Here is a 26449-nt window from a genome sequence, read left to right on the forward strand (position 1 = left end):
GTGAGAGCTTTAGGTCAGCAGAAATTGGTAGGCCATAGCAGTACAGAAAGGGAAGAAATGGGAAGACAGATAAGGGGAGGAGGGGTGGGTCCGAGTGGGGAGAAGCCACGTGAATTAGAAGAGGGACAAAAAAAAAAAAGCAGAAATGGTGAACATTCTAAATATTCCTTGTATCAGCCCCTTGCTTCCAGTTCTGCCATTTGTTCTCAAATCTCAGCCCTTCATTTTTCCTCAAATATTGCTTTATGTATGTTCAAAAGGCTTATTTATAGCATAAAGTTCAGATACCTCAGCCTGGCATTCAGGGTTCTCCATGAGTGTGACCCCAGTTTATGACCTTGTCCGACTGTAACCTCTTGAGTCTCTTAGCTCATCTCCACCCATCGCTCCCTCCACAGAGTGGAGCTTCCGTCTGTGCCCGCTGTGTGTGTTAGCACACTCCATCCTTGACAAATTCTGTCCATTCTTCAGGCCTAGGTCAGTTCCTACCTGCTCCACAACTTTCTTGACCTTATCCAGGCCTCCATGTCCCACACAAATTTATAAATCACTCCTACTCTGTACCAGCTTCTTATCTGCATTTTTAGTTCCAGTATAGTTAACATACAGCGTTAGTTTCAGGTGTACAATACACTGATTCTGTACCAGTAATTTTAACTCTCAATCCTGTGACACCTCACAGTGTTAAATATTCGGCTAACTGTACTGTCCAAGGATCATGTCTTCTGTCTCTGCTGCCCTTCCAAATCCCCCAGTACTTTACCATCTTACTACATAGTCCTCACTGTTAAAGTGTCTAACAGCTACAGGGTATTTCACCAAGTAGCTAAATCACCTCCTCCTTAATTACTGGGGCAAGCTGTTTCCATGTTTTAGCTAGCTTACATTTACTGCTTTTTTAAAAATTTTCCTTCTGGGGTGCTTGAGTGGCTTGGTCAGTTAAGCATCTCTGACTTTTGGTTTCAGCTCAGGCCATGATCTCACGGTTTTGTGAATTTGAGCCCCACGTTGGGCTCTATGCTGGCAGTGTGGAGCCTGCTTGGGATTCTCTCTCTTCCTCTCTCTCTCTGCCCCTCCCTGACTTGCACACGGTCTCTGTCTCTCTCAAGGTAAATAAACTTTTTAAAAAAATTTTTTTTTTTTTTTTACTTTTTTCCTTCTGGGGGCATCTGAGTGGCTCATTCAGTTAAGTGTTGGACTCGATTTTGGCTCAGGTCATGATCTCAGTTTTCACGAATTTGAACCCCACATCAGGCTCTGCGCTGACAGCGTAGAGCCTGCTTGGGATGCTCCCTCTCTTTCTGCCCCTCCCAGAAAAATAAATAAACAAACATTAAAAAAATTTTCCTTCTGAAGTCCTTCATCTAATATTAGCATATTAGCATATTAGCATAATTGACAATAATGGAGTACAGACGTACCTCAGAAATATTGTGGAGTACAGACGTACCTCAGACCACTGCAGTCAAGCAAATATCATAATAAAAGTGAGTCTAATGGATTTTTTGGTCTCCCAAGTACATGTAAAAGTTAAATTTTAATTGAGTATGCAATAGCATTATGTTTAATAAACAACGTTCAGGGGCGCCTGGGTGGCTCAACTGGCGAGGCGTCCGACTTGGGCTCAGGCCATGATCTTACGGTTCATGAGTTTGAGCCCCGCATCCGGCTCTGCGCTAACAGAGCCTGCTTGGGATTCTCTCTGTTTCTGCCCTTCCCCCACTTGCTCTCTTTCTCTTTCTCTCTCTCAAAATAAATAAATAAACTTAAAAAAAATGTTCTACCTTAATTAAAAAATGCTAACCATCATCTATGGTTTCAGTGAGTCATGATCAGAGATCACCATAACAAATTGCAAGAATTACCAAAATGTGACACAGAAACACAGAGTAAGCAAATGCTGTTGAAAAAAATGGAAGTGATAGACTTGCTCGACACAGGGTTGCCACAAACCTTCAATTTGTAAAAAAATGCAATCTCTGTGAAGTGCATTAAGGTAAAGCAAAATAAAATGAGGTGTGCCTGCAATTTGCTAAGGGCTTTACATGGGGAAGATATTACGGTCTTGAATGCGAATGGGAAGAAGTTGAGGCTCAGAGTGGTTAAGTAAATTGCTTCAGGTCACACAGGCCATAAGAAGAGCCAGGTTTTAAACCTAGTTGCCAGATTCCAACTTAAGAGCACTTCACCTCCATGCCACATTGGCTTCCCAGGGCTTGATTGATGATGATGATGATGATGATTGATTGATTGATTATTTCTACTTTCTTCTGTGTATGAAATCTGACCTATTGGTGTATTTCTTTTTGTTAAGAGCCTGCTTTTATCTAGATGTCACTCAAATTAAGTCATACGTGATTAATATGATATCCCGCCAGGATTTTTTGCACGAGACTAAATTTAGTTGTTTCATCTCTTCACAACCATGAAGGCAACATGGCCATGAGGGCACTGAGTATTTTAAAAGTTAATGTAAAAAAGTTATGGCAAGGTTAGAAGGTGGTCACAAGTGATACTTTTCCTGAAACAGTGCCTACTCTTACTGGTTGAAGATGAATTGTTAGATGAAAATGATAGTGTTCTTGTACCTTGTGTATTGCCTAATAGAACATTTTATCATTCTTAACACGTCAGTGTGTCAATATCTTGCTCTTACGATAGGAGGCATTTGGTCCTAAACACCTGAAAAACAGATAAAGACCAGTTTCGCCCCAAGATGACTATATGGAATGATTTTGGATGTCCCAAAATATATATATATATATATATATATATATATATATATATATACACACACACACACACACACACACACACACTCTTTAGCCTGTGACACACAGAATCTTTGGTTACGGTGCCAGCATCCCAGAGAGAATACCATGTTAGCATTGCCATTTTTTGTAAATTCTCAAGGGATAGTTATTCTCATCTAATAAGGTAGGTTGGTGAAAAGAGGAATAATACCTGATGTGTTTTGAAAAGAAATGAGGACAGGACAAAATGTTGAAGGGTTTTGTCAAAAGCGACTTGTCCTAGACAGACATTGGGTCAGAAGACAAGTGTAAGGCCAAGTTCTGCACTTCCCAGCCATGTTACCTTGGGGATGTGATTTAATATCTCTAGTTTGTCTCAGTTTGCCAGTCTGAAAATAGAGTTTGATATCTAATTTGGTGTACATATGAAGCTCAAAATTAAGGAGCAAGTATGAAAGGGGTTTTTTTTGCAAGCTTCAAAGTATTACACAACTAAGAGGAACTGTTAACTGATTTACAGTATGGACTATTGCCGCCAGAAGGCAAGTCTCTGGGGTCCCACAGTTAGATGGTGCATTGGGCACTTAGGGAACAGGTTAGGATTATTGGGGCCCTAGGCAATTAAAAGAGAAGGTGGATAGACAGGGAAGAAAAAAACCTATGAATGGAGTTTGGAGGCTCCATATTATCCAAACTTAAATGTTACGTAGACCAACACTGAGGCACAAACATCCCCTTAAGAACCAAAAGCAGGGGGAGCCTGGCTGGCATAGCCAGTAGAGCATGCGACTCTTGATCTCAGGGCCATGAGTTCGAGCCCCATGTTGGGCATAGAGCCTACTTTAAAACAAAACAAAACAGGGTGGCAGGTCCAGGTGCCTTTGTATACTGAGAGCATAAGAAATTGAATACATGGCATCCTGTAGTCAAACCTGGGATAACTGCAGACCAGGCCCCACAATCTGGTAAACAGCAACATTATCTCTGTGCCTCTCAGAACCAGGCTAGACAGGCAGGAGTGGGGCTGGAAGGGCTAGGCCACGTGCCTCCAAGTAAAACCTAATAGAAGAATCCAGATTCAAAATGAGTGATATCTCAGAGGTTCCAAATTTTCCCCTACCCTCACCCCCTGGTCTGGTACCTTTATTCTCCAGAAATAATTAAAGTGGGCTGAATGATTCATGTCAAAAGGAGTAATACCTTGCTTTTTCTTTGTTATTAAAGCAGCAGAAACTGTCAAAGAAGGCTAAAAAGCAATAAACCTTAGCACAGTTTTCTGAGAGCTTTTGAAAATACCTCTCCCCTACACCCACAGATTTTAAGGTAGGGCCCAAGAGGGACAGTCAGCTTCTACAACAGTGTTAATGGTTAAGGATCTTCTGCATCAAGATCATTTGAGGAGCTTGTTAAAATGCAGAATCCCAGGGGTGCCTGAGTGGCTCAGTTGGTTAAGTGTCCAACTTCGCCTCAGGTCATGATCTCACGGTTGGTGGGTTCAAGCCTGGAGCCTGCTTTGGATTCTGTCTCTCTCTGTCTCTCTGTCTCTCTCTCTGTGTGCCCCTCCCCTGCTCATGCTCTGTCTCTGTCTCAAAAATAAACGTTAAAAAATTTTTAAAAATGAGGAATCCTGTGTGCTACACCCCAGAATATTGATTGAGTAGGCTGCAAGTGAGGCCTAGAAATCTGTATTTTAACCAGCTCTCACAGGTGTTCATACACATTAAATTGAGAGAAGCCATAGCCCCAAGAGCTAATTTTTTTTTAATTTTTTTTTAACGTTTTATTTATTTTTGAGACAGGGAGAGACAGAGCATGAACAGGGGAGGGTCAGAGAGAGGAAGACACAGAATCTGAAACAGGCTCCAGGCTCCGAGCTGTCAGCACAGAGCCCGACGCGGGGCTCGAACTCACGGACCGCGAGATCATGACCTGAGCTGAAGTCGGCTGCTCAACTGACTGAGCCACCCAGGCACCCCCCCAAGAGCTATATTTGGGATATATGAAAGAAGCTTGGTGGTGGGGGGAGCAGGATCAGGGAACACAGCCTCAACCTGGCTTGACTCACACCCCTCTCTCTGCTGCCTCTTTTTCATCAGAAAGTTCCTTCATTTTTTTCCCCTCTACTTTCTAATTACTATTCCTTGCCATGTACTCACACAGATATACTGCTGACTCCTGAGATTACTAAGGTAACTGCCAGAAAGATGACTCTGTTCCAACTCTTATATCTTGCAAATATCAAAACTGAGGCCCAGAGAGGAAAAACATGACTAAGATCACAGTAGTGGTTGATACCTGAAGTAATACCCTTTTGACGCCTAATCAAAATCTTTTCAACTACTTCAGGCTGTCTTATATCATCATTCAGCTGACGAAAACTCTTTTCAGGTACTGGTAAAGTAGAAGTGTTTTGAAATTACCTTCAAAATGGCTTCCTACAACACAGTCATCAAAAGAAAGCATCTTAAACCTTCTGTAGTTTCTTAGGTTCCAAAGCTGTTTATATTGGTTACCAGGCAACCACCTCTTTACAATTCCATGAGTCTACTCACAGAATTTGCAGGTTCAATCAGTGGTATCTTCGACTATTTATTTAATTTCCTTTTGTAAACAACTTCGGGAAATTGCCTTGTATTTACTGATTGATGCCACAATGGATTCCTTAGTCATCCTTTGAAAATAAACCCCTAGATGTGTGCTGCTCAATTTTTTCCCCCACTAGTCTTCATAAGTACTGCTGAGAAAAGGCAAAGCAGTGAACACATGAACACCCAGCTCTGGCATGAAGATCACTAGGCTGATAGAACAAACCGTAAAGTAGAATGGGTCTGTCTTTGGGGTCTTTTCTGTTCCCCTTTCATCACCACCCCCCACTGAATCCCCTTCCTTCACATAGTTCAATTCCATCTCCCCTGGTCCCCAAATCCTGGCTAGATTATCAGCTGATGACACTATTTTTACAAAGGGATTCTTCAAATCCCCTATTTCTAATAGTAAAATCCCAGACTTCCAGAATACTAGTCTTCAGGAGTTCCTTTACAGAACTAATTTGTCCTGATGGTAAGGAAGATTTCTGGGCATAAGGTTCTGTCTGTTGTGTTGACCTGGGGCCATGCTATCCAGGTGGTTACCACTGAGAGAAATGAGCACTACCAAGTGAGAAAATGAGCACTCACTTCAGTGCCTGGGCTCAAGCTGTGCTCAGACCCTGGGACCCTTACAAAAGGGTGAAAAGACATGGTCTCTGAGATGAAAAAAGACTGAAAGACTTAAAAAAAATTAAACAGAATTTGGGCACCTGGGTGGCTCAGTCAGTTAAGCATCTGACTTTGACTCAGGTCATGATCTCACGGTTCGTGAGTTCTAGCCCCGCGCTGGGCTCTTTGCTGACAGCTCCGAGCCTGGAGCCTGCTTCAGATTGTGTGTCTCCCTCTCTCTGCCCTGCCCCTGCTCACATTCTGTCTCTCTCTCTCTCTTAAAAATAAAAGCATTTTAAAAAATTAAAACAGGGGTGCCTGGGTGGCTCAGTTGGTTCAACTTCAGTTCAGGTCATGATCTTACAGTTCGTGAGTTCCAGCCCCATGTCAGGCTCTTGGCTGACAGCAAGGAGCCTGGAGCTAGCCCACTTTGGGTTCTGTGTCTCCCTTTCTCTCTGCCCCTCCCCTGCTCACACTCTGTCTCTGTCTCTCAAAAAGAAATAAATGTTAAAAAAATTTTTTTTAATTAAACAGAATTACCATGTGATCCAGCAATCCTACTACTTCTGCGTATATACCCAAATGAATTGAAAACAGGGGCTCTTATACAGGTATTTGTACACTCATGTTCATAGCAGCACATGCACAATAGTAAATGTGAAAACAACCCCATATCCATCAGTAGATGGATAAACAAAATGCGTTGCATACATGGAGCAGAATATTATTCAGCATTAAAAAAGAAGGAATTTCTGATACATGCTACATATATGGATGGACCTGAAAGACACACTCACTGAAATAAGCAGACACAAAGGGACAAATACTGAATGATTCCACTTATATGAGGTAACTAGAGCAATCAAATTCCTAGAGACAGAAAGTGGTTTCCAGGGGCTGTGGGGGGTTTTCAGTTTGGGTGATGAAAAAGTTCTGGAGATGGACAGTGGTGATGGTTGCACAACAATGTGAGTGTATTTAACTATACACTTAAAAATGGTTAAAATGGGGGTGCCTGGGCTCTGTCCATTGGGTGTCCAACTATTGGTCTTTTGTTTTTAAATTTTTTTTAACATTTTATTTTTTGAGAGACAGAGAGTGTGAGCAGGGGAGGGGCAGAGAGAGAGGGAGACACAGAATCCAAAACAGACTCCAGGCTCTGAGCAGTCAGCACAGAGCCTGATGTGGGCCTTGAACCCACAGACATGGTATCATGACCTGAGCTGAAGTCAGACACTCAACCAACTGAGCCACCAGGCACCCCTCTGCTTGGGTCTTGATCTCCAGGTCACGGGTTTGGGCCCTGCTCTGGGCATGAAGCCCACTTAAAACAAAATGGTTAAAATGGCACATTTTATGTTGCTATATACAATTAAAAAAATACTGTTTAATTATAAAAGCCATGTTATTTCTGATAGAAATTATGGACAAAGAAGAAAATTAAAACTACCCAAAATACAGGACGCCTGGGTGGCTCAGTTGGTTAAGGGTCCACCTTGATTTCAGCCTAGGTCATGATCTCACAGTGATGGGATCATGCCCCACATCAGGCTCCAAGTTGAGCCTGCTTGGGATTCTGTCTCTCCCTCTGCCCTTCCCTCGTGCTTGTGTGTGCGCTCCCAAAATAAATAAATTAAAAAAAAAAAAAAAGACATTTAAAGCATAATGGTTTAGAGCACAGACTCTGGAATCTGATTGCAGAGATATAAATCCCAGTATATCCAGTTGCTTGATCTTTAGCAAATCATTTCACCTCTCCAGGCCTTAATTTTCTCATAAGGTTCTTGTAAGGATTAAGAACTAGCTATTATTATTTACTTTCTTTAGTTTCTGTGCCCAAAATACACTGAAATATCCCACAGAACCAGTGCAAAAGTAATTAGAGCTATAGGGAGTTGCATGATTAATGACCAGCAGGACATAAGAACATTCGAAACTAAGTAAAAAGTCCTTGGGTGGCCTTATTGGGAGCAGTGGCAAACACAAATTGTGGGCTTGAAATAAGCTTACACAATTTGCAGGTTTCTCTAATAAAAAGGATATGAAAAATCATGAATGTAAAATCAAATACAAGGCCTTGGAAAGGGCCTGAAGTTTAATGAAATATCCACTCCTGGGTGGATTTTATGAAAAAGTGGGGAGGGGAGCCTGGGTGGGTCAGTCGGTGGAGTGTCTCATCTGACTTACACTCAGGTCATGCTCTTGCGGTTTGTGAGTTTGAACATGGGGCTCTGTGCTATCAGCCTGGAGCCTGCTTGGGATTCTGTATCTCCTGCTCTCTGCCCCTTCCCCACTCGTGCTCTAGCTCTCTTTCTCTCTCTCTCTCAAAAATAAACATCAAAAAAATTTTTAAAGACTTGACTTAAAAAAAAAAAAAAAAAGTGGGGAAAAGGTGAAATGTCCCGGATGAGAAAGAGATCACGTTTGCCTAAATACAGCAACTTGACAATGCAGTATAATCTCAACTGGCTATTTTTACACCTATAAGGAATGAGGTTGAGGTCACACAGCTAGTAAGACTCCAGGCCCCTAAAATGTAGGATAGTGTAGAAGATAAGCATATACACAGGTAAATATACAAGCAAAACACCATGATGCACACTTTTAAAAAAATTTTTTTTCAACGTTTATTTATTTTTGGGACAGAGAGAGACAGAGCATGAACGGGGGAGGAGCAGAGAGAGAGGGAGACACAGAATCGGAAACAGGCTCCAGGCTCTGAGCCATCAGCCCAGAGCCTGACGCGGGGCTCGAACTCACGGACCGCGAGATCGTGACCTGGCTGAAGTCGGACGCTCAACCGACTGCGCCACCCAGGCGTCCCGTGTGATGCACACTTTTAATGAAACGCCCTATAATTATTAATGGGAGTGAATCAGTCGACAAATTGATAAGACTCAATTCCAGGCCTGCACTCGTCTTAGCCATTGACAGCCAGCAACCAGCCCCTGTGCAGCCAACACTGCACAAGCCAAAAAGCTTATGAGAAGCAGAACTAGGAAATTCTTATCCCACATAAAAAGTGCAGGTTTTTCAGTATATAAAGCAAGTTCATGTATATCTATTTTCGCTCTTTCTTTTATTTTTTGTTTATTATATTTGAGAGAGAGAGAGAGAGAGAGAGAGAGCGCGCGCCAGCCGGGGAGGGGCAGAGAGAGAGAAGGAGACAATCTGAAGTAGGCTCCAGGCTCTGAGCTGTCAGCATAGAACCGGACTTGGGACAAAATCACGAGCTGTGAGATCATGACCTGATCCCAAGTCGTATGCTTAACCGACTGAGCCACTCAGGCGCCGCTTTGGCTTTTTTTTTTTTTTTTTACAAGTAAGCTACTGACCTGATGTGCAAGAGTCTGGCCCTCCAAGCTCAACTTGGCGTCCTCCTTGGCCGCACAGGGCTCTCAGCATGCAGCTGAGGCAGCCTGCCACTAGAGGGTCTCTACTGGTTTCTAACTTTCTCCACGGTGTTCATTGAAACGAGGTCAAAAGACAAAATGGTGGCCTCCTCTGCGGCTATACTGCGAGCTTCTGGACTCCGCCGATGGGGTCAGCTGCCAGGCTCTCCAAAGCTATGGTCTGGTGGCCGGGTCTCATGGGCACCTGCCCGGAGGACAGCGAGCTGGAGCCTGGAGCCCGCGGGCCGCTGCGGCTGGGACGAGCCCGTGCGCATCGCGGTGCGCGGTCTCGCGCCGGGACAGCCCGTCACGCTGCGCGCGTCCCTGCGCGACGAAAAGGGCGCGCTCTTCCGGGCCCAAGCGCGGTACCAAGCGGACGCCGGCGGCCTCCTGGACCTGGCGCGCGCGCACGCGCTGGGCGGCAGCTTCACGGGGCTCGAGCCCATGGGGCTGCTCTGGGCCCTGGAGCCCGAGAAGCCCTTGGTGCGGCTGGTGAAGCGGGACGTGCAGACGCCCTTCGCGGTGGAGCTGGAGGTGCTCGAGGGCCACGAGCCCGACGCCGGGCGGCTCCTGGGCCGGGCGGTGCTGGAGCGCGACTTCCTGCGGCCGGGGATGCGGCGGGTGCCGGTGCGCGCGGGCCGGGTGCGCGGCACGCTCTTCCTGCCGCCTGGTGAGTGCGTTGCGTCTCAGGCTGTCCTGTCTGCCTTTCTCTGGTCTCCTGCACGTCTACCAAGAGTAAGGATGTAACTCCCAACATTGCAGAGGTCTGTGGGGACGTTAAAGTGTACCCTGCCTGGGGAGGTGGCTCTGTTGCTCCAAAACTTAGAGGTCAGTTAGAAGACATCATAAGGAAATGGAAAAGACAGTTGTAAGTAAAAGCAAAAACATTTTATAGGTAGTTCCAAGTCTTTAACGACTTTTAAAATAGTTTCTCAGTATAGCAAGTTTGCTTCTAACTCCCACAGTATATCAAGGTTAAGAAAATTGGTATAGGGCGCCTGGGTGACTCAGTCCATTAAGCGTCTGACTCTTGGTTTTAGCTCAGGTCATAATCTCAGGCTTGGTGGGTTAGCAACGCCTCTGCGCTGACTGCTTGGGATTCTCTCTCTCTGCCCCCCCCCCCCGCCCTCCTGCACTCTCTCGAAAGGAAGGAAAGGGAAGGAAAGAAGCTGTTTCCCTAAAAAAAAAAAAAAAATCAACATGGATGAATTTCAAAAGAGTACTGAGTGAAACAATGAAGTCCCAGAAGAACACATTCAATATCATTCCATTCAGATAAATAAAACTCAAAAAATAGGCAAGATAAAATACTGTTTAAGGTACATGTATAAGTGGTAATACTGTAAAGAAAAATAAGAGAATGATAAAATTCAGCATAGTGAAAAGGGAGAGAAGGGGCACACAGATACTCGGGGCTTGGATAGTTAGTACTGAGTTATTTCTTAAGGTGTTGGGTGTAAAGTGTTTGCCTTATCATTTTTTCAGATTTTGCATGTTAAGTACAAACTTTTTGTGTAAATGGTGAAAATGTCCCATAAACAGAGTCTAGTTTAATGCATTTGAGATTCATTCATGCTCCATATATCCAATCGTTTCTTCTTGTTTCTTAGTAGTACTCCATTCTATGGGTATACTTCAGTTTTATTCATTCAACAGTTGAAGGACTGGGGTTTTCAGGCTGGGTTTCAAGTCTTTAGAGATTATGAATAAAGTCACTGCAAACTGTTGCATACAAGTTTTTGTATGAACACCAATTTTCATTTCTCTTGGGTAAGCACCTAGGAGTGAGATTGTGAAATCATATGATCAAGTATATGTTTACCTTTATAAGAAATTGCTCAACTGTTTTCCAAAGTGGCTGTATTGTTTTGCATTTCCACCGTCAATGTATGAGGGTTCCACTTGCTCTACATATTCTCTGGCATTTGGCATTGTCACTTTTGGGGGGGCAGTGGTCAGTGGTTTTGCTGTTTTCATTGTCTACTTGTAAATTATTTTTAATTAGAAAAGTGATGCATACTTACTGTAAAAAATCTATGGGGCTTTGAAGCTCTGGGCATAGGGGAAATGTGGATTGAGCCTGTGCCACTGTCTGGATCTTTGAAGGCCAGAGGTCTTCTAACATTTCTGATTGTCAATAGAAAAGTTTGACATCACCAAGTAGACAACACATGGCTTTTGACACCACTGCAAAGAGTTTAAGAAATAGTTCAGTTTTGTGTTTTGCTTCTTCCAAAGAACCTGGGCCCTTCCCTGGGATTGTGGACATTTTTGGAGTTGGAGGTGGCCTTCCGGAATATCGAGCTTGTCTGCTGGCTGGCAAGGGTTTTGCTGTGATGGCTCTGGCTTATTATAAATATGAAGACCTCCCCCAGGGCATAGAGACCCTCCACCTGGAGTACTTTGAAGAAGCTGTGAACTACCTGCTGGATCATCCTGAGGTTGGAATGTCTCTAGGTTTTGTGATCTGTGTATCAGGTGTTCTCCTGACTGCTCTTGGTTTTGATACAACTTGACAAATTCACAACAGCTACTCCCAGTACCCAACACACATTACCATTTATAGTTACTTCACGTAGACAGTTTGTCTGCAATTATATGTTATCATATATTCTGCTACTAAAGATGTTCTTCTTCGGCTTGGAATTTTAAATTCCAGTATTTTATAGTTTATTATATTCAGCTCAAACACGTGTGAGAACCCTAAGTTCGATACAGGAAGGAGAGGGAAAGGGGAAGGTAATCACTTATCTCCAGAAGGCTGTAGGTTAAATGTTTGTGTCTAACAATGCTCCCTTCTTTGTGGCCCTTCTGAGAACACAGTATTAAATGAAGAACTGGGCTGCCAAAGAAGCTAGTTATTAGGAAGTGCTTTGAGGGCTTTATAGGTTCAGAGTATCAGAGGATCAGAAGATACACCTTACTTATTTTACAGTTCAGAGCTCACAGTGGATGGGAAGCTGTGGAACTCTTAGAAAAGGTGATAGGGTGTAATGGCACCAGCACAAGATGTAGACAGACAAAAGTTAAAGTTAAATGTAAGTTTGATTTCACCAACTAGTAACTAGTTCCATGACCTTGGGGCCTCCCTTTCCTCCGAAAAATTGGGATGGTAATAACATATCATTTAATTCCTAGTACTTTTCCTTTATGAGGAGTAAATGGTTGAAACCAGTCAAGGGTGCTATTGGAGAAGTCATAAGGAAAAAAAAGACTGCTGTTGACAGGTGACTCAAATGGCCATTTGGTTTTTTGTTTGTTTTGGGTTGTTTTTCTTTTTAAGTTTAGTCATTTGTTGAGAGAGAGAGATTTAATCAGGCCCCACGCTCAGCACACAGCCCAATGTGGGGCTTAAACTCAGGACCCTGAGATCATGACCTGAGCTGAGATCAAGAGTTGGATCCTTAATTCTGGAGCCACCCAGGCGCCCCTCAAATGGCCACTTGTAATAGAAGATTTTGGTAACTGTGGCAAGAGCAGTCCTTGTGGAATAGTGCAAACCCAAGCTACCCTGAGGGGATTAGGTAGAAAAGGGAAGACGAGAAGAACAGCTATAGACAATTTTGTCTCCACAAATTTTGCTGTAAAAGAGAGTAGAAAACTAGGGCAGAGTGGATGTGAGGTGGAGGGACTGTTGTGAAAATGGAGGAGATACTAGAGCATTTAAGTACACTGATGGGAATGGGCCATTTGAGAAGAAAGTTATGAAAGAGGAGAGGGAGATGATGTAATTGTAGGAGTGAAGTCCTTGAGAATGAGAGTGGAGGAGATCCCAAGTACAAGCAGCAGGGAGCCTTTGATAAGCACAGAGATGCTTCTTTGGAAACAGAAGAGAAGGTATAGAGTTTGAGTTCACATGGCACTAAGTAGATCTCACAGGGGAAAATGAGGAGCAGTTCCTACTGGGCTATTTATTTTCTCCACCAAGTAGAAGAGCTGAAAGTGAAAGAAACAAGGTTAAAGGTTAAGGGGCTTGAGGAGGTAGGAGGTGTGACACAGTCTTTTACAGAAGTGGGAAGCGCACATAAGTGAAATGTGGCAGGATAGATGGGAAATATGGATGCTTATCTGAAATTTGTGGTCATGAAATGAAAGTAAGCTCTGTCAGCATAAATGTGTAGTTTTTTTCCAGCAGTGTTCACTTGCACAAATACAGGCCTGGAGGAAGTGAATAGGGGGGTTTAACCAAGGTTAGTGTTTTCCCAGGAAAGTATGACCAAAGGCAGAGAGATCTTAGACTTAAGGGTGGTTACAAGGAAGTGATAATAACAAAGAAGCTTGAAATCTGAAGTAAGTGAGAGGCAAGTAAGAACACAAGAGACATACTGACAGTTAAAACAACAGTGGCAGTCAAGGCCACCGAGAGGTGGAAATGGGTGGTAAAAGAATGGTTAGCCTGGAATTATTGAAGATGGTGATCAGAGAGTGGAATGCTTGAAGCTGAGGTTTTAGAGATGAACTACTCACTGATGATGACTCAGTTTAGGTTATGACAGTGGGAGTGGATGGCTGAGACAGGGTAGGGAAAAAAACATTGTTTAAGTTTGAGGTCAAGCAACTGAGAAGCCAAAGTATTTACTCTGTTCTCCACATGGTTGTTGAAGTCACCCAAGAATGATGATGGAGAGACTGTAGAAAAAAAGACAGAGAGGAAGAAAAGTAAATACCCCAAGGTTGTAAAATTGGCAAATGGTAGAGCCCAGATTCTGACTCAGTTCTGCCTGGTATCCAGTTCCAGGCACTACAGATCATGCTGCACTGTTCATGGACTCGTTCTCCTCTCTCCTCTGTTCTTTCCTCAGGTAAAGGGTCCGGGAGTTGGGCTGCTTGGGAGTTCCAAAGGAGGTGATCTCTGCCTCTCCATGGCCTCGTTCCTGAAAGGCATCACCGCCGCCGTCATAATCAATGGCTCTGTGGCCAATGTGGGGGGAGCCTTACACTACAAGGATGAAACTTTGCCTCCTGTGGGCCTCGAGCAAAGTCGCATCAAGCTGACCAGAGACGGCTTGGCAGACATTCTGGATGTGCTGAACAGCCCTTTGGAGGGACCTGACCAGAAGAGTTTCATTCCTGTGGAAAGGGCTGAGAATGCCTTCCTGTTCCTAGTAGGTCTGGATGACCACAACTGGAAGAGTGAATTCTATGCTAATGAGGCCTCTAAGCGCTTACAGGCCCATGGTAAGGAAAAGCCGCAAATCATCTGTTACCCTGGGGCAGGGCACTATATTGAGCCTCCTTACTTCCCCTTGTGCCAGGCTTCCCTACACACCTTGGTGGGTGGTCCTGTCATCTGGGGAGGGGAGCCCAGGGCTCATGCCATGGCCCAGGTGGATGCTTGGAAGCAGCTCCAGACTTTCTTCCACAAACACTTGGGTGGGGGAAAGTTAGGCAGACTCTCTTGAAAACATAACCCAGTATTTGAAGGTTGTGAGTGTGAGACCAATATATGCTAAAAAGTATCCGTTAAAGTCAGTTCATCTGAGGTATTATGCTAACGCTTTTGGGTTTTTATTCCTTTCTCTTTAAATAACATTACTGTTAAAAATAGTCTCTGTGGGGAATACGTTTAGGAATTCCCTGAGCTTGCACCAATGGGTTAACAAGGTTTAGGATGAAAGTATCCAAGAAAAGGTAAACAGGGCGAAAGCGCCTCCAGCATAGTACAAAAGCATAAGAATGGGAAGCCACAGAATGAAAGCGTCCAAGATTAGGTCAACAGGGAAAAGCACTCCCAGCATAGTACAAAAGCAGAAAGCTGCTCTCACAGGAAGGAATGTCCAGAATAGGTCAACAGGGCTATAGACAGCAGCAGGGTGAAGCTGCCCAGAGTGGAGCTAATTAGCCAAAGAAAGGTGCCTTGTTGACCCTGAGGTAGCCTGCTGTATCTGTCTTCTCCCTTAGGCAAGTTAAGATAAACAGACACAGCGCCTCATGCCTGTGTAAACAACCATCTGGCTCAGCGGAAAAGATTTTGTTTTGTATTGACCCAAACCCTTAACACTACATATCTTTGAAACCCCCTTTCTCTCACACATATGAGTTAATGTTCATGGTTTCATGGTCTCTTTCTGCATGTTCATCACATTTGTAAGCATTCTGATCCCAATAAAAACAGAGCAAAGATCCTCACTCAGGGCTCTTGTCTCCTCCCAGACATTAGCCTCTCTCACATTTAATTCTGCATCCACTCTCTTGCTGGACAAGAGAGAACTCCAGACTCAAAGTCCGCAACAAGTCTCCATATGAACAATGTCAGGAATGAAAAGAGAGCCTTAAGTATAAGCAACTTTTATTAAAGTTTAAAACTGGGCCATTACAGATAAAGTTGCTGTTTCCTTTCAGTGCTCTCAGCCTTGTCTCCACTGTCGGGGAGCAAGAATTCCTGTCCTGTCACAAGTCCTTCTAGCTGGACTAAGAATAAGAAGCACATTGACATAAGACAGATTAATAGGAGAAAATCAAATTAAATAGCATATGCACAGGAAATCCACACAGACATGGAAATATATTTACAATTATAGAAAAAGAAAAGGAAGATTATTAAAACTTTTTTAAAATGTTTATTCATTTTTGAGAGGGAGGCACAGAGTCCAAAGCAGGGCTCAAACTCACAAACCGTGAGACCATGACCTGAGCCAAAATCAGATGCTCAACCGACTGAGCCACCCAGGTGCCCTGAGGAAAGGAAGATTATTAAGATGTAAACATGGCAACGTGATCTTTTTTTCTTAATATGGATTATGATTTATATTATTTATATATCCCTTTCTTTTCTGTTTTTTCATTGAATTTTTCTAAATCGCTACATTACTGAGAATCCTGCCTCAGATTCAGATAGCACCTAAATAAATAAAATGTCATTTTGAAAAACTCTAGTAAGGGTGCTAACTTGAGGCTTGTGGTTTCTGGCTCTGCCAAGTCAGGACTAAAATAGAAGAAAATTGAGAACTAAAAGAAACAAAAAGTAGGATGCCTGGGTGGCTCAGTCAGTTAAGCACCCGACTCTTGATTTTCATGATCTCTCAGTTGTGGGATCAAGCCCTGCATCAGGCACTTCACTAGTTGTGGAACCTGCTTGAGATGCTCTCTCTCTCTGTCTCTCTCTCTGCCCCTCCCTCCCCCTCTTGTGGGTGCGTGTGGGCTCTCTCTCTTTCCTTCAAATAAGTAAACTTTGAAAAAAATAAAGAAGCAAAAAGCGATGAAAGACTCGAAGATTTTGTTTTCTTTTTTTCACATGAAGAAAATGTGCTGTTTATATAGTTTCTAGTCCCCACTAACCTCAGTGGGCTGAGGGATGCCTCTTCCACCCATGCCCAGGAATGTAATAGCAGGTAGGTAGCTTTCTCTGCACTGCTGATTGTGCTTTCTGCATGCCTTCCTAAGCACGTGGGCAAGAAAAACCAGACTGGTTTAACTATACTCTCCAAGGCAATCTCTTCCCTTGTTCATCATGCTGGAATACTTAGCATCCTCAGAGATTGTGGAGCAGGTTCCTGAAAGAGCCTCAGGACAGAAACAAAAAGATGTTAAGAGTGTGGATGGCCAGGGACACCCGGGTGGCTCAGTCGTTCAAGGATCCAACTCTTGATTTCAGCTCAGGTTGTGATCTTGTGGTTTGTGAGTTCCAGCCCCACATTGGGCTCTGTGCTGACAGTGTGGAGCCTGCTTGAGATTTTCCCCCTCTCTCTGCCCCTACCCCCACTTGCACTCTCTGTCTCTCTCAAAATAAATAAACTTAAAAAAAAAAACAGTGTGGATGACCATGTTCCTTGACTGGGCCTTAGAGCACAGACACGGGGAGGTGAAGAGACCCTCCTTTAATCCCTTCTGAAATAAGATGGAGGTATAAACAAGTGGGGGAAGTAACATTTTAGTGTAGAGGTGAAACAGAATAAAAGTGCCATGGAGACAGTATTATATAAGGATGAGACAAACCACCTCCAACATGGTAGAGAGGTGGGGAGGACTTAAGTGGCATTTCAGATGGGACTTGAACTCTAGGTAGGACTTAAAATTGGGGGTTATTGGCCTTTTTTTAAAGGTAATGTATGTTTATTCTAGAAATCCAGAAAATACTGAAAACTACGAAGAAGTCAAAAGGCAGACAGCTGTACTTAGTTACTCACTACCAAAGTGTACAGGATGGAAAGGGGGACAGGGAGTAACTTTGTGATGAGGAAGCTTGACAAATGCTACCTTACCCAGGTAAACATCAGTGATAAATTGTGTTGATACCACGTACACTTGATGTGACTGATGTGTTGAAAGTGGCACTTTAAGTCCGCTGTCTTCCTCCCAAGAACCCATAACCCTGGTCTCAAGTATCAAGCAAGCCCGAATTAAGGGACATTCCGCAAAAGACCTCACCAAAATACTCAAAACTGTCAAGAACGTGAAAAACAAAGAAAGTCTGAGAAACCGTCAGCCAAGAAGCAGCTAAGGAGACATGACTGTAGAAGTGGCTTTTAGGCAAACAGGCTTGAGCAATGGGATGCAGAAAGGGCCCAGAGCGACCACCTGGCTGAATACAGACAGGCCCATCAGGCGACCCACCCCAAAAATCCACAAACCCTAACTAACCAATTCGCTGCCTTTTTTTTTTTTAAGTTTGTTTTTTTTTTTAATGTTTATTTTTGGAGGAGAGAAAGAGCATGAGTGGGGGAGGGGCAGAGAGGGGGGAGACACAGAATCTGAAGCAGGCTCCAGGCTCTGAGCTGTCAGCACAGAGACCAATGGGCTACTTATAACTGGGCACAGTTACCAAAAAGGGAGAATTCCATACATCACTGTCCCTCCTCATCTTCCCCCTTTAAAAATTTTTTTTTTCAAATTTTATTTATTTTTGGGACAGAGAGAGACAGAGCATGAACGGGGGAGGGGCAGAGAGAGAGGGAGACACAGAATCGGAAACAGGCTCCAGGCTCTGAGCCATCAGCCCAGAGCCCGACGCGGGGCTCGAACTCACGGACCACGAGATCGTGACCTGGCTGAAGTCGGACGCTTAACCAACTGCACCACCCAGGCGCCCCATCTTCCCCCTTTAAAAACAGAGCCCACCCACTGCCTTTGCAGACACCTCTCCTTTGCTGTCCTGCCTGCAGCCCACTTGCCCTGTATTCATTAAACATCTACGCCCTTTGTTCTGCCTCAGGTGAATTATTTTACCTCCTGCACCACCAGCTTCCAACTGATTGTCACCCCACATTTGGGGGCCCCTCTCGGATGGAGAGACACCTCATTTAGACACCACAATGACTAATGTAATATGGTATCCTAGATAGGGTGCTTGAACAAAAAAACGACATTAGGGAAAAACTAAGGAAATACAGGCACAGTATGGAGTTTAGTTAATAATGATATATCCGTTGGTTCATTAGTTGTGACAAATGCGCCATAGTGATATAAAATGCTAACAAAACTGGGTGTTGCATATCCAGAAGCTCTCTTATTTTGGACCTTTTCTGTAAATTAAAAACTTTTAAAATAAAAGTTTTAAGTATTTAAAAAAGGAAGCACAATTAAAATTTTGCTTCATTTCCTTCCAGTTTTTTTCTACATATGTGTGTGTATTCATACTTTATCGTGTGTATAGATTTTTGTCCTGCTTTCCACTGTGTGTCCTGCTTTCCACTGCTTTCCATTGTATGACCTAACATCATACAATGAGCACACACCATACCAAATATGTTGACAAGATTTCATAATCTATAATGACCTAAGCAGTTTTCTATTTTTGGACATCTCGGTTTAAAAAATAGTTTAGCTGTAGGGCACCTGGATTGCCCAGTCAGCTGAGGGTCCAACTCCATTTCGGTTCAGGTTCATGAGTTCAGGTTCATCTCACGGTTCATGAGTTCCAGCCCATGAGTTTCCAGCCCAAAGTTGGGCTCTGTGCTGACAGTGCCCGAGCACACTCTCTCCCCATCTCTCTCTGTCCCTGCCCCACTCGTGCTCACGCGCTGTCTCTCTCTCTCTCTCTCAAAATAAATGAACTTTAAAAATTTTAAAACAGTTTAGCTGTAATGATTAGTGTTGTGATGGTTAGCGTTGTAAATTCATTTCTGTGTAGATCTCAGACCATTTCCTTGGGATGTAGAAGACTTCCCTGTTAAGAAAGAGTAAGGCTGCAAATATAAGTTTATCCTTTAGGGATAACGAATAGGTTCTGTGTAGTTTAAAAGAAGATTCTAGGAGCGCCTGGGTGGCTGAGTCGCTTAAATGTCCAACTCTTGGTTCTGGCTTAGGTCATGATCTCATAGTTTTGTGAGTCTGAGCTCCACGCTGGGCTCTGCACTGTCAGCACACAGCCTGCTTGTCTCCCTCTCTCTGCCCCTCCCCCACTTGCACTGTCTCTGTCTCTCTCAAAATAAATAAGTAACAACAACCACAACAAAAGATTCTAGGTCAGCAAGTTTATAGTTTCAAGGAAAAACAAGTTGCAACGTTAATTTATTTCCAAGCATCTTTGTATAGTCACTAATCAACTAACGTTTTGCTTTTAAAAAGTTAGGATTTTTTTTCTAATGCTGTAAGATTACATATTAGACTTTTCATAGATCTAAAAGCTCTTTGTCTTATAGGCGTTTCAAATAGTTTGAAACATTGTTCAGATGACTGCATAAATCGGTAAGATTTGTGATTTGTTTTGTAAGCTAATAGAGTTTCTTCTGCCTTTTTTGTTTTTTTTTTAAAGTAGACTCCATGCCCAGTGTGGAGCCCAGTGCGGGGCTTGAATTCACGACCCTGAGATCAAGACTTAAGCTGAGATCAAGAGTCTGACACTTAACCGTCTGAGCCACCCACGTGCACCTTCTTGTGCCTTTCTTAACAAAATACACTGTATTCTAGCTTTATGAAGTCTGTTTATCTTGATAGTGTTAAGAAGAATGATCTACAATTCCTCTTTATACTACTGTAGTAGAAATATATATGCTGATTGTTTTTTTTTAAATCATAAACAATGCCCATCTTGTTTGTTTAATCAATATCTTTGACAATCAATGGTACCTTGTAACTCTGACTTGGTTTTATGGGGTAGCCTGTCCCAGTGCCAAATTCTACAATCCCCATAAGAATTTTTTTTAGGGGCGCCTGGGTGGCTCAGTCAATTAAACGTTAACTCTTGATTTCTGCTCAGATCATAAGCTAACAGTTCTTGAGTTCGAGTGTCGAGTTGGGCTCTGTGCTGATAGCTCAGAGCCTGCTCGGGATCCTCTCCCTCTCTCTGTTTCTGCCCCTCCCCTGCTCATGCTCTCTCACTCTCTCTTTTTCTCAAAATAAATAAATAAACTTAAAAAAAGATTTTTTAAAAAATCCCTGTAAAGCGAGATTTTTCTCTATGCGAACTAGACCAGTTATCAGTGAGGGGAAGAAGGTAGAGTAAGAGGACCCTGAGATCACCCCGTCACACGTTTACAACTAGGTATCATCCATATCCAAGTTAATAAACCGGACAGCCATCCTGAGATGGCAGAACTAACCCACAACTAAATGCAGAGAAGCTGCATCTGAAAGGTTAGGAAGGTCAGAAAGGCAGAGGGAGGCTGCCCACAGTAGGGAGGGAGCTGTGTGCCCAGAGACGGCAGAGAAACAGACTTGCACCAATCCCCGTAACATTTGGCTTTTAAAAACAGAGGGGATGAATTCCTTGAGTTTGTACAATGAGTGGGACTTGGAGCCTAGAGCTTTAAAAGTCAGCCGACTCAGCCCCGGGCAAGCCAGGAGGGTGAGTGATAGTTGGCTCGCACCCCTAAAGAGACAGCAGCCTGCGCAGACAGGCAACGTAAATACAGCAGTTTATACAATGGCCGAGTGGGGGTGGGGGGGCAGCAAATGGGAGACAGATAGGTTCATACTGATTTCGTAGCATGTTGGGGGACTTGGAAAACAAGGGAGGTGGCAGGCACCATTTCCTTCTCCCACCCCCAGCATAAATACAGGGCCTTTGTGGAGGCAGGGCTGCACAGGCACTTGCTACCTAACCTGCTAGCAGTGTGCCAGGCCCATGAGTTCTCCTGGGCACTTGCCCACTCCAAGCCTGCCTCCTTGGCCCTGGGTTCAGGGCATATTTTGTTAAAACTGCACTCCAGTCCTGCCCAGCCACAGGGTACACAGCTGCTGCCCTGAGCTGCCTCCAGCTGGTGCACAATGCCCAGCCACAATGTGGGCTGCTCCCAGCTATGGGATGCACAGCTGCCACTACATGCCCCCAACCACACCCAGCCGTGTCCAACCATTGCTGTGCATGATGCCCAGTCTCTCACCCCAGCCACCCTAGCACCTGGCCCCCAGTTGCCACAGGGCTTCACAGTGCTTCGGGGGATCTCACAAAGGACTAGCGGCACAGCAAAATTTTGGTACCTCTGCTGCCCACTCGCAAGTTCCCCAGGGGGCATGCCCCCTCAGAGCTGGCCTGCCTGGGTCCCACTAACACTACACAGAGCAAGCACAGCCCCAACAGGCAGAGTCAGTGCAGACAACTGCACTGAAAGGAAAAGTGACTCACACAACAGCAGGGCTTAAGCAACACACATAGAATACTCTCCTGAAGTGCCAGGTTCTGGGACCTCTTCTTCATAAAGTCGCTACTTTCAAGAACAAAAAATATAGCTGACTTTCTTAATAGAAACAGACACAGAGAGGCAGAGAAAATGAGGAGAAAGAGAAATTTATCCCAAATGAAAGAACAGGACAAGGCCATGGCCAGAAATCTAACTGAAATGGATAAAAGTAACATATCTGATAGAGAATTTAAAGAAATGATCATAAAGATACTCACTGGACTTGAGAAAGGAATAGAAGACATGAGTGATATCCTTATCACAGAGGTTAAGGAATAACAGCAGAAATAAGGGGCTCATTAAATGAAATGAGAAGCATGCTTGATAGAATGAGCATCAGGATGGAAAAAGCAGAGGAATGAATTATAGTGACCTAGAAGACAGAGTAATGGAAAGTAATCAGCCTGAACAAAAGGGAGAAAAAAGAATTATGCAAAATGAGAATAGACAGGGAACTCAGTGATTCCATGAAATATAATAACATTAGTATTATAGGAGTCCCTAGTGAAGATAGAGGAAAAGGAGCAGAATATTTATTTGAAGAAATAATAGCTAAAAACTTCCCTAATCTGGGGAAGGAAACAGATGTCCAGATCCAGGAGGCACAGAGAATGTCCATCAAAATCAACAAAAGCAGGGGCTCCTAGGTGGCTCAGTTAGTTCAGTGTCTGACTCTTGATTTCTGCTCAGGTCATGATCTTATGCTTCGTGGGTCTGAGCCCTGCACTGGGCTCAGCACTGAGCCCTCAGTGTGGAGCCCACTTGGGATTCTCTCTCCCTCTCTCTCTACCCCTCCCCCACCTATGCACATGGGCTCACACACACTCTCTCAAAATAAATAAACCTTAAAAAGAATCAACAAAAGTAGACCCACACCAAAATATGTTGTAATTAAACTGACAAATATAGTGATAAAGAAAAAAAAAAGTAGCAAGACAAATGAAGCCAGTAACATACAAGGGAAAACCCATAAGACTAGCAGGAAATTTTTTACAGAAGCTTTGCAAGCCAGAAGGGAGTGGCTTGATATATTCAAAGCGCTAAATGGGAAAAATCTGCAGCATAGAATATTCTATCCAGTAAGGCTATCATTCAGAATAGAAGGAGAGAGGGGCACCTGGGTGGCTAAGTGAGCTCAGCATCGAACTTTGGCTCAGGTCATGACCTTGTGTTTTGCCCCTCCCCCACTAGTAGTCTCTCTCCCTCAAAAATAAACATTAAAAAAAAAAAAGAATAGAAGGAGAGATAGTTTCTCAGACAAACAAAAACTAAAGGAGCTCGTGACCACCTAACCAGACTTCAAGAAATATTAAAGGGGGCTCTAAGTGGAAAGGAGAGACCAAAGTGTCAGTATAAAGGTAGGGAACCCCAAAGCAGTAAATATGAATATTTCTGTAAAAAATCAGTCAAGGAACTCACAAAATAAAAGGATGTAAAATATAATAAAAAATCTAAAATACCTAAAATGTGGGAAGGAGATGAAAATAGAATGAGTTCATATTTAAGTAGTCATCAACTTAATATAGACTGCTATATGCAGAAGAGGTGACATACAAACCTAATGGTAACCATATATCAAAAACCACTAATAAATGTAGAAATAATAAAGAGAAAGAAATCCAGGGCACCTGGGTGGCTCAGTCAGTTAAGCATCCAACTTCATCTCACGTCATGATCTCAGGGTTCATAGGTTCGAGCCCTGGGCTCTGTGCTGACAGCTCGGAGCCTGGAGCCTGCTTCAGATTCTGTGTCTCCCCCTCTGCCTCTCTCCCATTCATGTTCTGTCTCTCTCTCTCTCTCTGTCAAAAATAAATAAACATTTAAAAAAGGAAGTAAAACTTGCACTATTTGCAGATGAAATGATACTATATATAGAAAACCCTAAAGATGCCACAAAAAACTGCTAGAACTGAGAAACAAATTCAGTAGTCATAGGATACAAAATAAATATACAGAAATCTGTTGCATTTCTATACACTAAAAATGAAGCAGCAGAAAGGGAAATTAAGAAAGTAATCCCACTTGGGGCAGCTGGGTGGCTCAGTCAGTCGGTTAAGTGTCCGACTTCAGCTCAGGTCATCATCTCGCTAGTTCGAGCCCCATGTCGGGCTCTGTGTTGACAGCTCAGAGCCTGGAACCTGCTTCAGATTCTGTGTCTCCCTCTCTTTCTCTGAATCTGGCTTGCATTCTGTCTCTCTCTCTCTCAAAAATAAACATTAAAAAAATAAAAAAAAAAAGTAATCCCATTTATAATTGCACCAAAAATAATAAGATACCTAGGAATACTTAACTAAAGTGGTTAAGAGACCTGTACTCTGAAAACTATAAAACACTGATGAAAAGAAATTGAAGATGGCACAAGGAAATGGAAAGATATTACATGCTTATGGGTTGGAAGAACAAATATTGTTAAAATGTCTATACTACCCGAAGCAATCTACACATTTAATGAAATCCCTCTCAAAATACCAACAGCATTTTTCACAGAGTTAGAACAAACAATCCTAAAATTTGTATGGAACCACAAAAGATCCCAAATAGTCAAAGAAGTCTTGAGGAAAAAAAAGCAAAGCTGGAGGCATCACAATTCCAGACTTTAAGTCATATTACAAAGCTGTAGTGATCAAAACAGTATGGTACTGGCACAAAAACAGACACATAGATTAATAGAACAGATTAGAAAACCCAGAAATAAACCCACAACTATAGGGTCAATTAATCTTTGGCAAAGCAGGAAACAACATCCAACAGGAAGGACAGTCTCTTCAGCAAAGGGTGTTGGGAAAACTGGACAGCAATATGCAAAAGAATGAAACTGGACCACTTTCTTACACCACACACAAAAATGGATTAAAATCCTTAATGTGAGACCTGAAACCATAAAAGTCCTAGAAGACAACACAGGCAGTAACCTCTCTGACGTGAGCCATAGCAACTTTTTTTTTCTTGATATGTCTCCTGAGGCAAGGGAAACAAAAGCAAAAATAAACTATTGAGACTACATCAAAATAAAAAGCCTCTGGGGTGCTTGGGTGGCTCAGTGGGTTGAGCATCAGACATCAGCTCAGGTCATGATCTCATGATTCGTGAGTTCGAGCCCTGCATCAAGCTCTGTACTGATGGTGCAGAGCCTCCCTGGGGTTCTCTCTCTCTCTCTCTCTCTCTCTCTCTCTCTCTCTCTCTCTCTCTCTCCCTCCCCCTCTTTCTCTGTCCCTCCCCCACCCTCTCTCTCTCTCAAAATAAATAGGGGCACCTGGGTGGCTCAGTTGGCTGGGCATGAGACTTTGGCTCAGGTCAATATCTCACTGTTCATGAGTTCAAGCCCTATGTTAGGCTCTGTGCTGACAGCTCAGAGCCTGGAGCCTGCTTGGGATTCTGTGTCTCCCTCACTCTTCGCTCCTCCACCACTTGTGCTCTGTCTCTGTCTCAAAGCTAAATAAACATTAAAATACATAAATAAACTATGAAAAAAAAATTAAAAACTTCTGCAGAGTGAAGGAAACAATCAACAAAACTAAAAGGCAACCTACAGAATGGGAGAAGATATTTGCAAATGACATATCTTATAAAGGGTTAGTACCCAAAATACAGAAAGAACTTATAAAATTTGAAACTGGAAAAACAAATAATCCAATTAAAAAAGGGACAGAAGACATGAACAGGCATTTTTCCAAAGAAGACATACAGATGGCCAACAGACACATGAAAAGATGTTCATTATCACTAACCATCAGGGAAATGCAAATAAAAACTACAATGAGATATCACCTTATACCCATCAGAATGGCTAAAATCAACAACGCAAGAAACAACAGGCGTTGAAAAGGATGTGGAGAAAAAGGAACACTCGTGCACTGTTGGTGGGAATGCAAGTCTGGGCAGCCGCTACGGAAAACAGTATGGAGGTTCCTCAGAAAGCCAGAAACAGAACTACCTTATGACCTCACAATCACACTACTGGGTATTTGCCCAAAAAATACAACACTAATTCAAAGGGATCCATGTACCCCTATGTTTATAGCAGCATTATTTACAATAGCCAAGATATGAAAGCAGCCCAAGTGTCCATGGATTGATGAATGGCTAAAAAAGATGTGGTGTGTGTCTACACAATGGAACATTATAGCCATAAAAAATAATGAATCTTGCCATTTGCAACATCATGGATGGCGCTAAAGGGTATAATGCTAAGCAAAAGAAGTCAGTCAGAAAGGACAAATACTGTATGATTTCACTGATATATGGAATTTAAGAAACAAGTGAGCAAAGGGGGAAGAAAAAAGACAAAGAGATAAATCAAGAAACAGACTCTTAACTATAGAGAACAAACTGATGGTTACCAGAGGGGAGTTGGGTGGGGGGGATGGAGATTAAGGAGTGCACTTGTCATGAGCACCAGGTGATGTATGGAATTGTTGAATTACTATATTGTACAGTTGAAATTACTATAGGACTGTATGTTAACTAACTGGAATTAAAATAAAAACTTAAAAAAATAAAAATAAAATAAATTACAGTTATCTTTTTGTTATGAAGATGGACAGAGC

At 43.1% G+C, this 26449-nt stretch overlaps 2 protein-coding genes across 2 annotated transcripts in view; one reads left to right on the plus strand and one right to left on the minus strand.

Annotated features, from left to right (window-relative positions):
* Positions 1–9368, minus strand: part of HEATR4 (HEAT repeat containing 4) — a 50143-nt gene extending 40775 nt beyond the window's left edge. Inside the window, exon 1 of the mRNA XM_030319498.1 lies at positions 9286–9368. The gene's annotated coding sequence lies outside the window, so the exon portion shown is untranslated. The remainder of the gene's footprint in view (positions 1–9285) is intronic.
* Positions 9324–15820, plus strand: LOC115516653 (acyl-coenzyme A thioesterase 1-like). The gene is made up of 3 exons (XM_030319514.1): positions 9324–10012; positions 11581–11783; positions 14145–15820. Exons 1-3 carry the CDS (start codon positions 9442–9444, stop codon positions 14742–14744), a joined length of 1374 nt encoding a protein of 457 aa, XP_030175374.1. The 5' UTR covers positions 9324–9441; the 3' UTR covers positions 14745–15820.
* The last annotated feature ends 10629 nt before the right edge of the window (positions 15821–26449 follow it).

Source organism: Lynx canadensis, chromosome B3, assembly GCF_007474595.2.
Source record: "Lynx canadensis isolate LIC74 chromosome B3, mLynCan4.pri.v2, whole genome shotgun sequence".
Lineage (NCBI taxonomy): Eukaryota > Metazoa > Chordata > Mammalia > Carnivora > Felidae > Lynx > Lynx canadensis.

Coding starts and splice junctions, on each gene's coding strand:
- LOC115516653 (XM_030319514.1), top strand. CDS start 9,442: ATGGTGGCCTCCTCTGCGGCTATACTGCGAGCTTCTGGACTCCGCCGA. Junction 10,013..11,580: donor CACGCTCTTCCTGCCGCCTG/GTGAGTGCGTTG, acceptor CTTCTTCCAAAG/AACCTGGGCCCTTCCCTGGG. Junction 11,784..14,144: donor ACCTGCTGGATCATCCTGAG/GTTGGAATGTCT, acceptor TTCTTTCCTCAG/GTAAAGGGTCCGGGAGTTGG.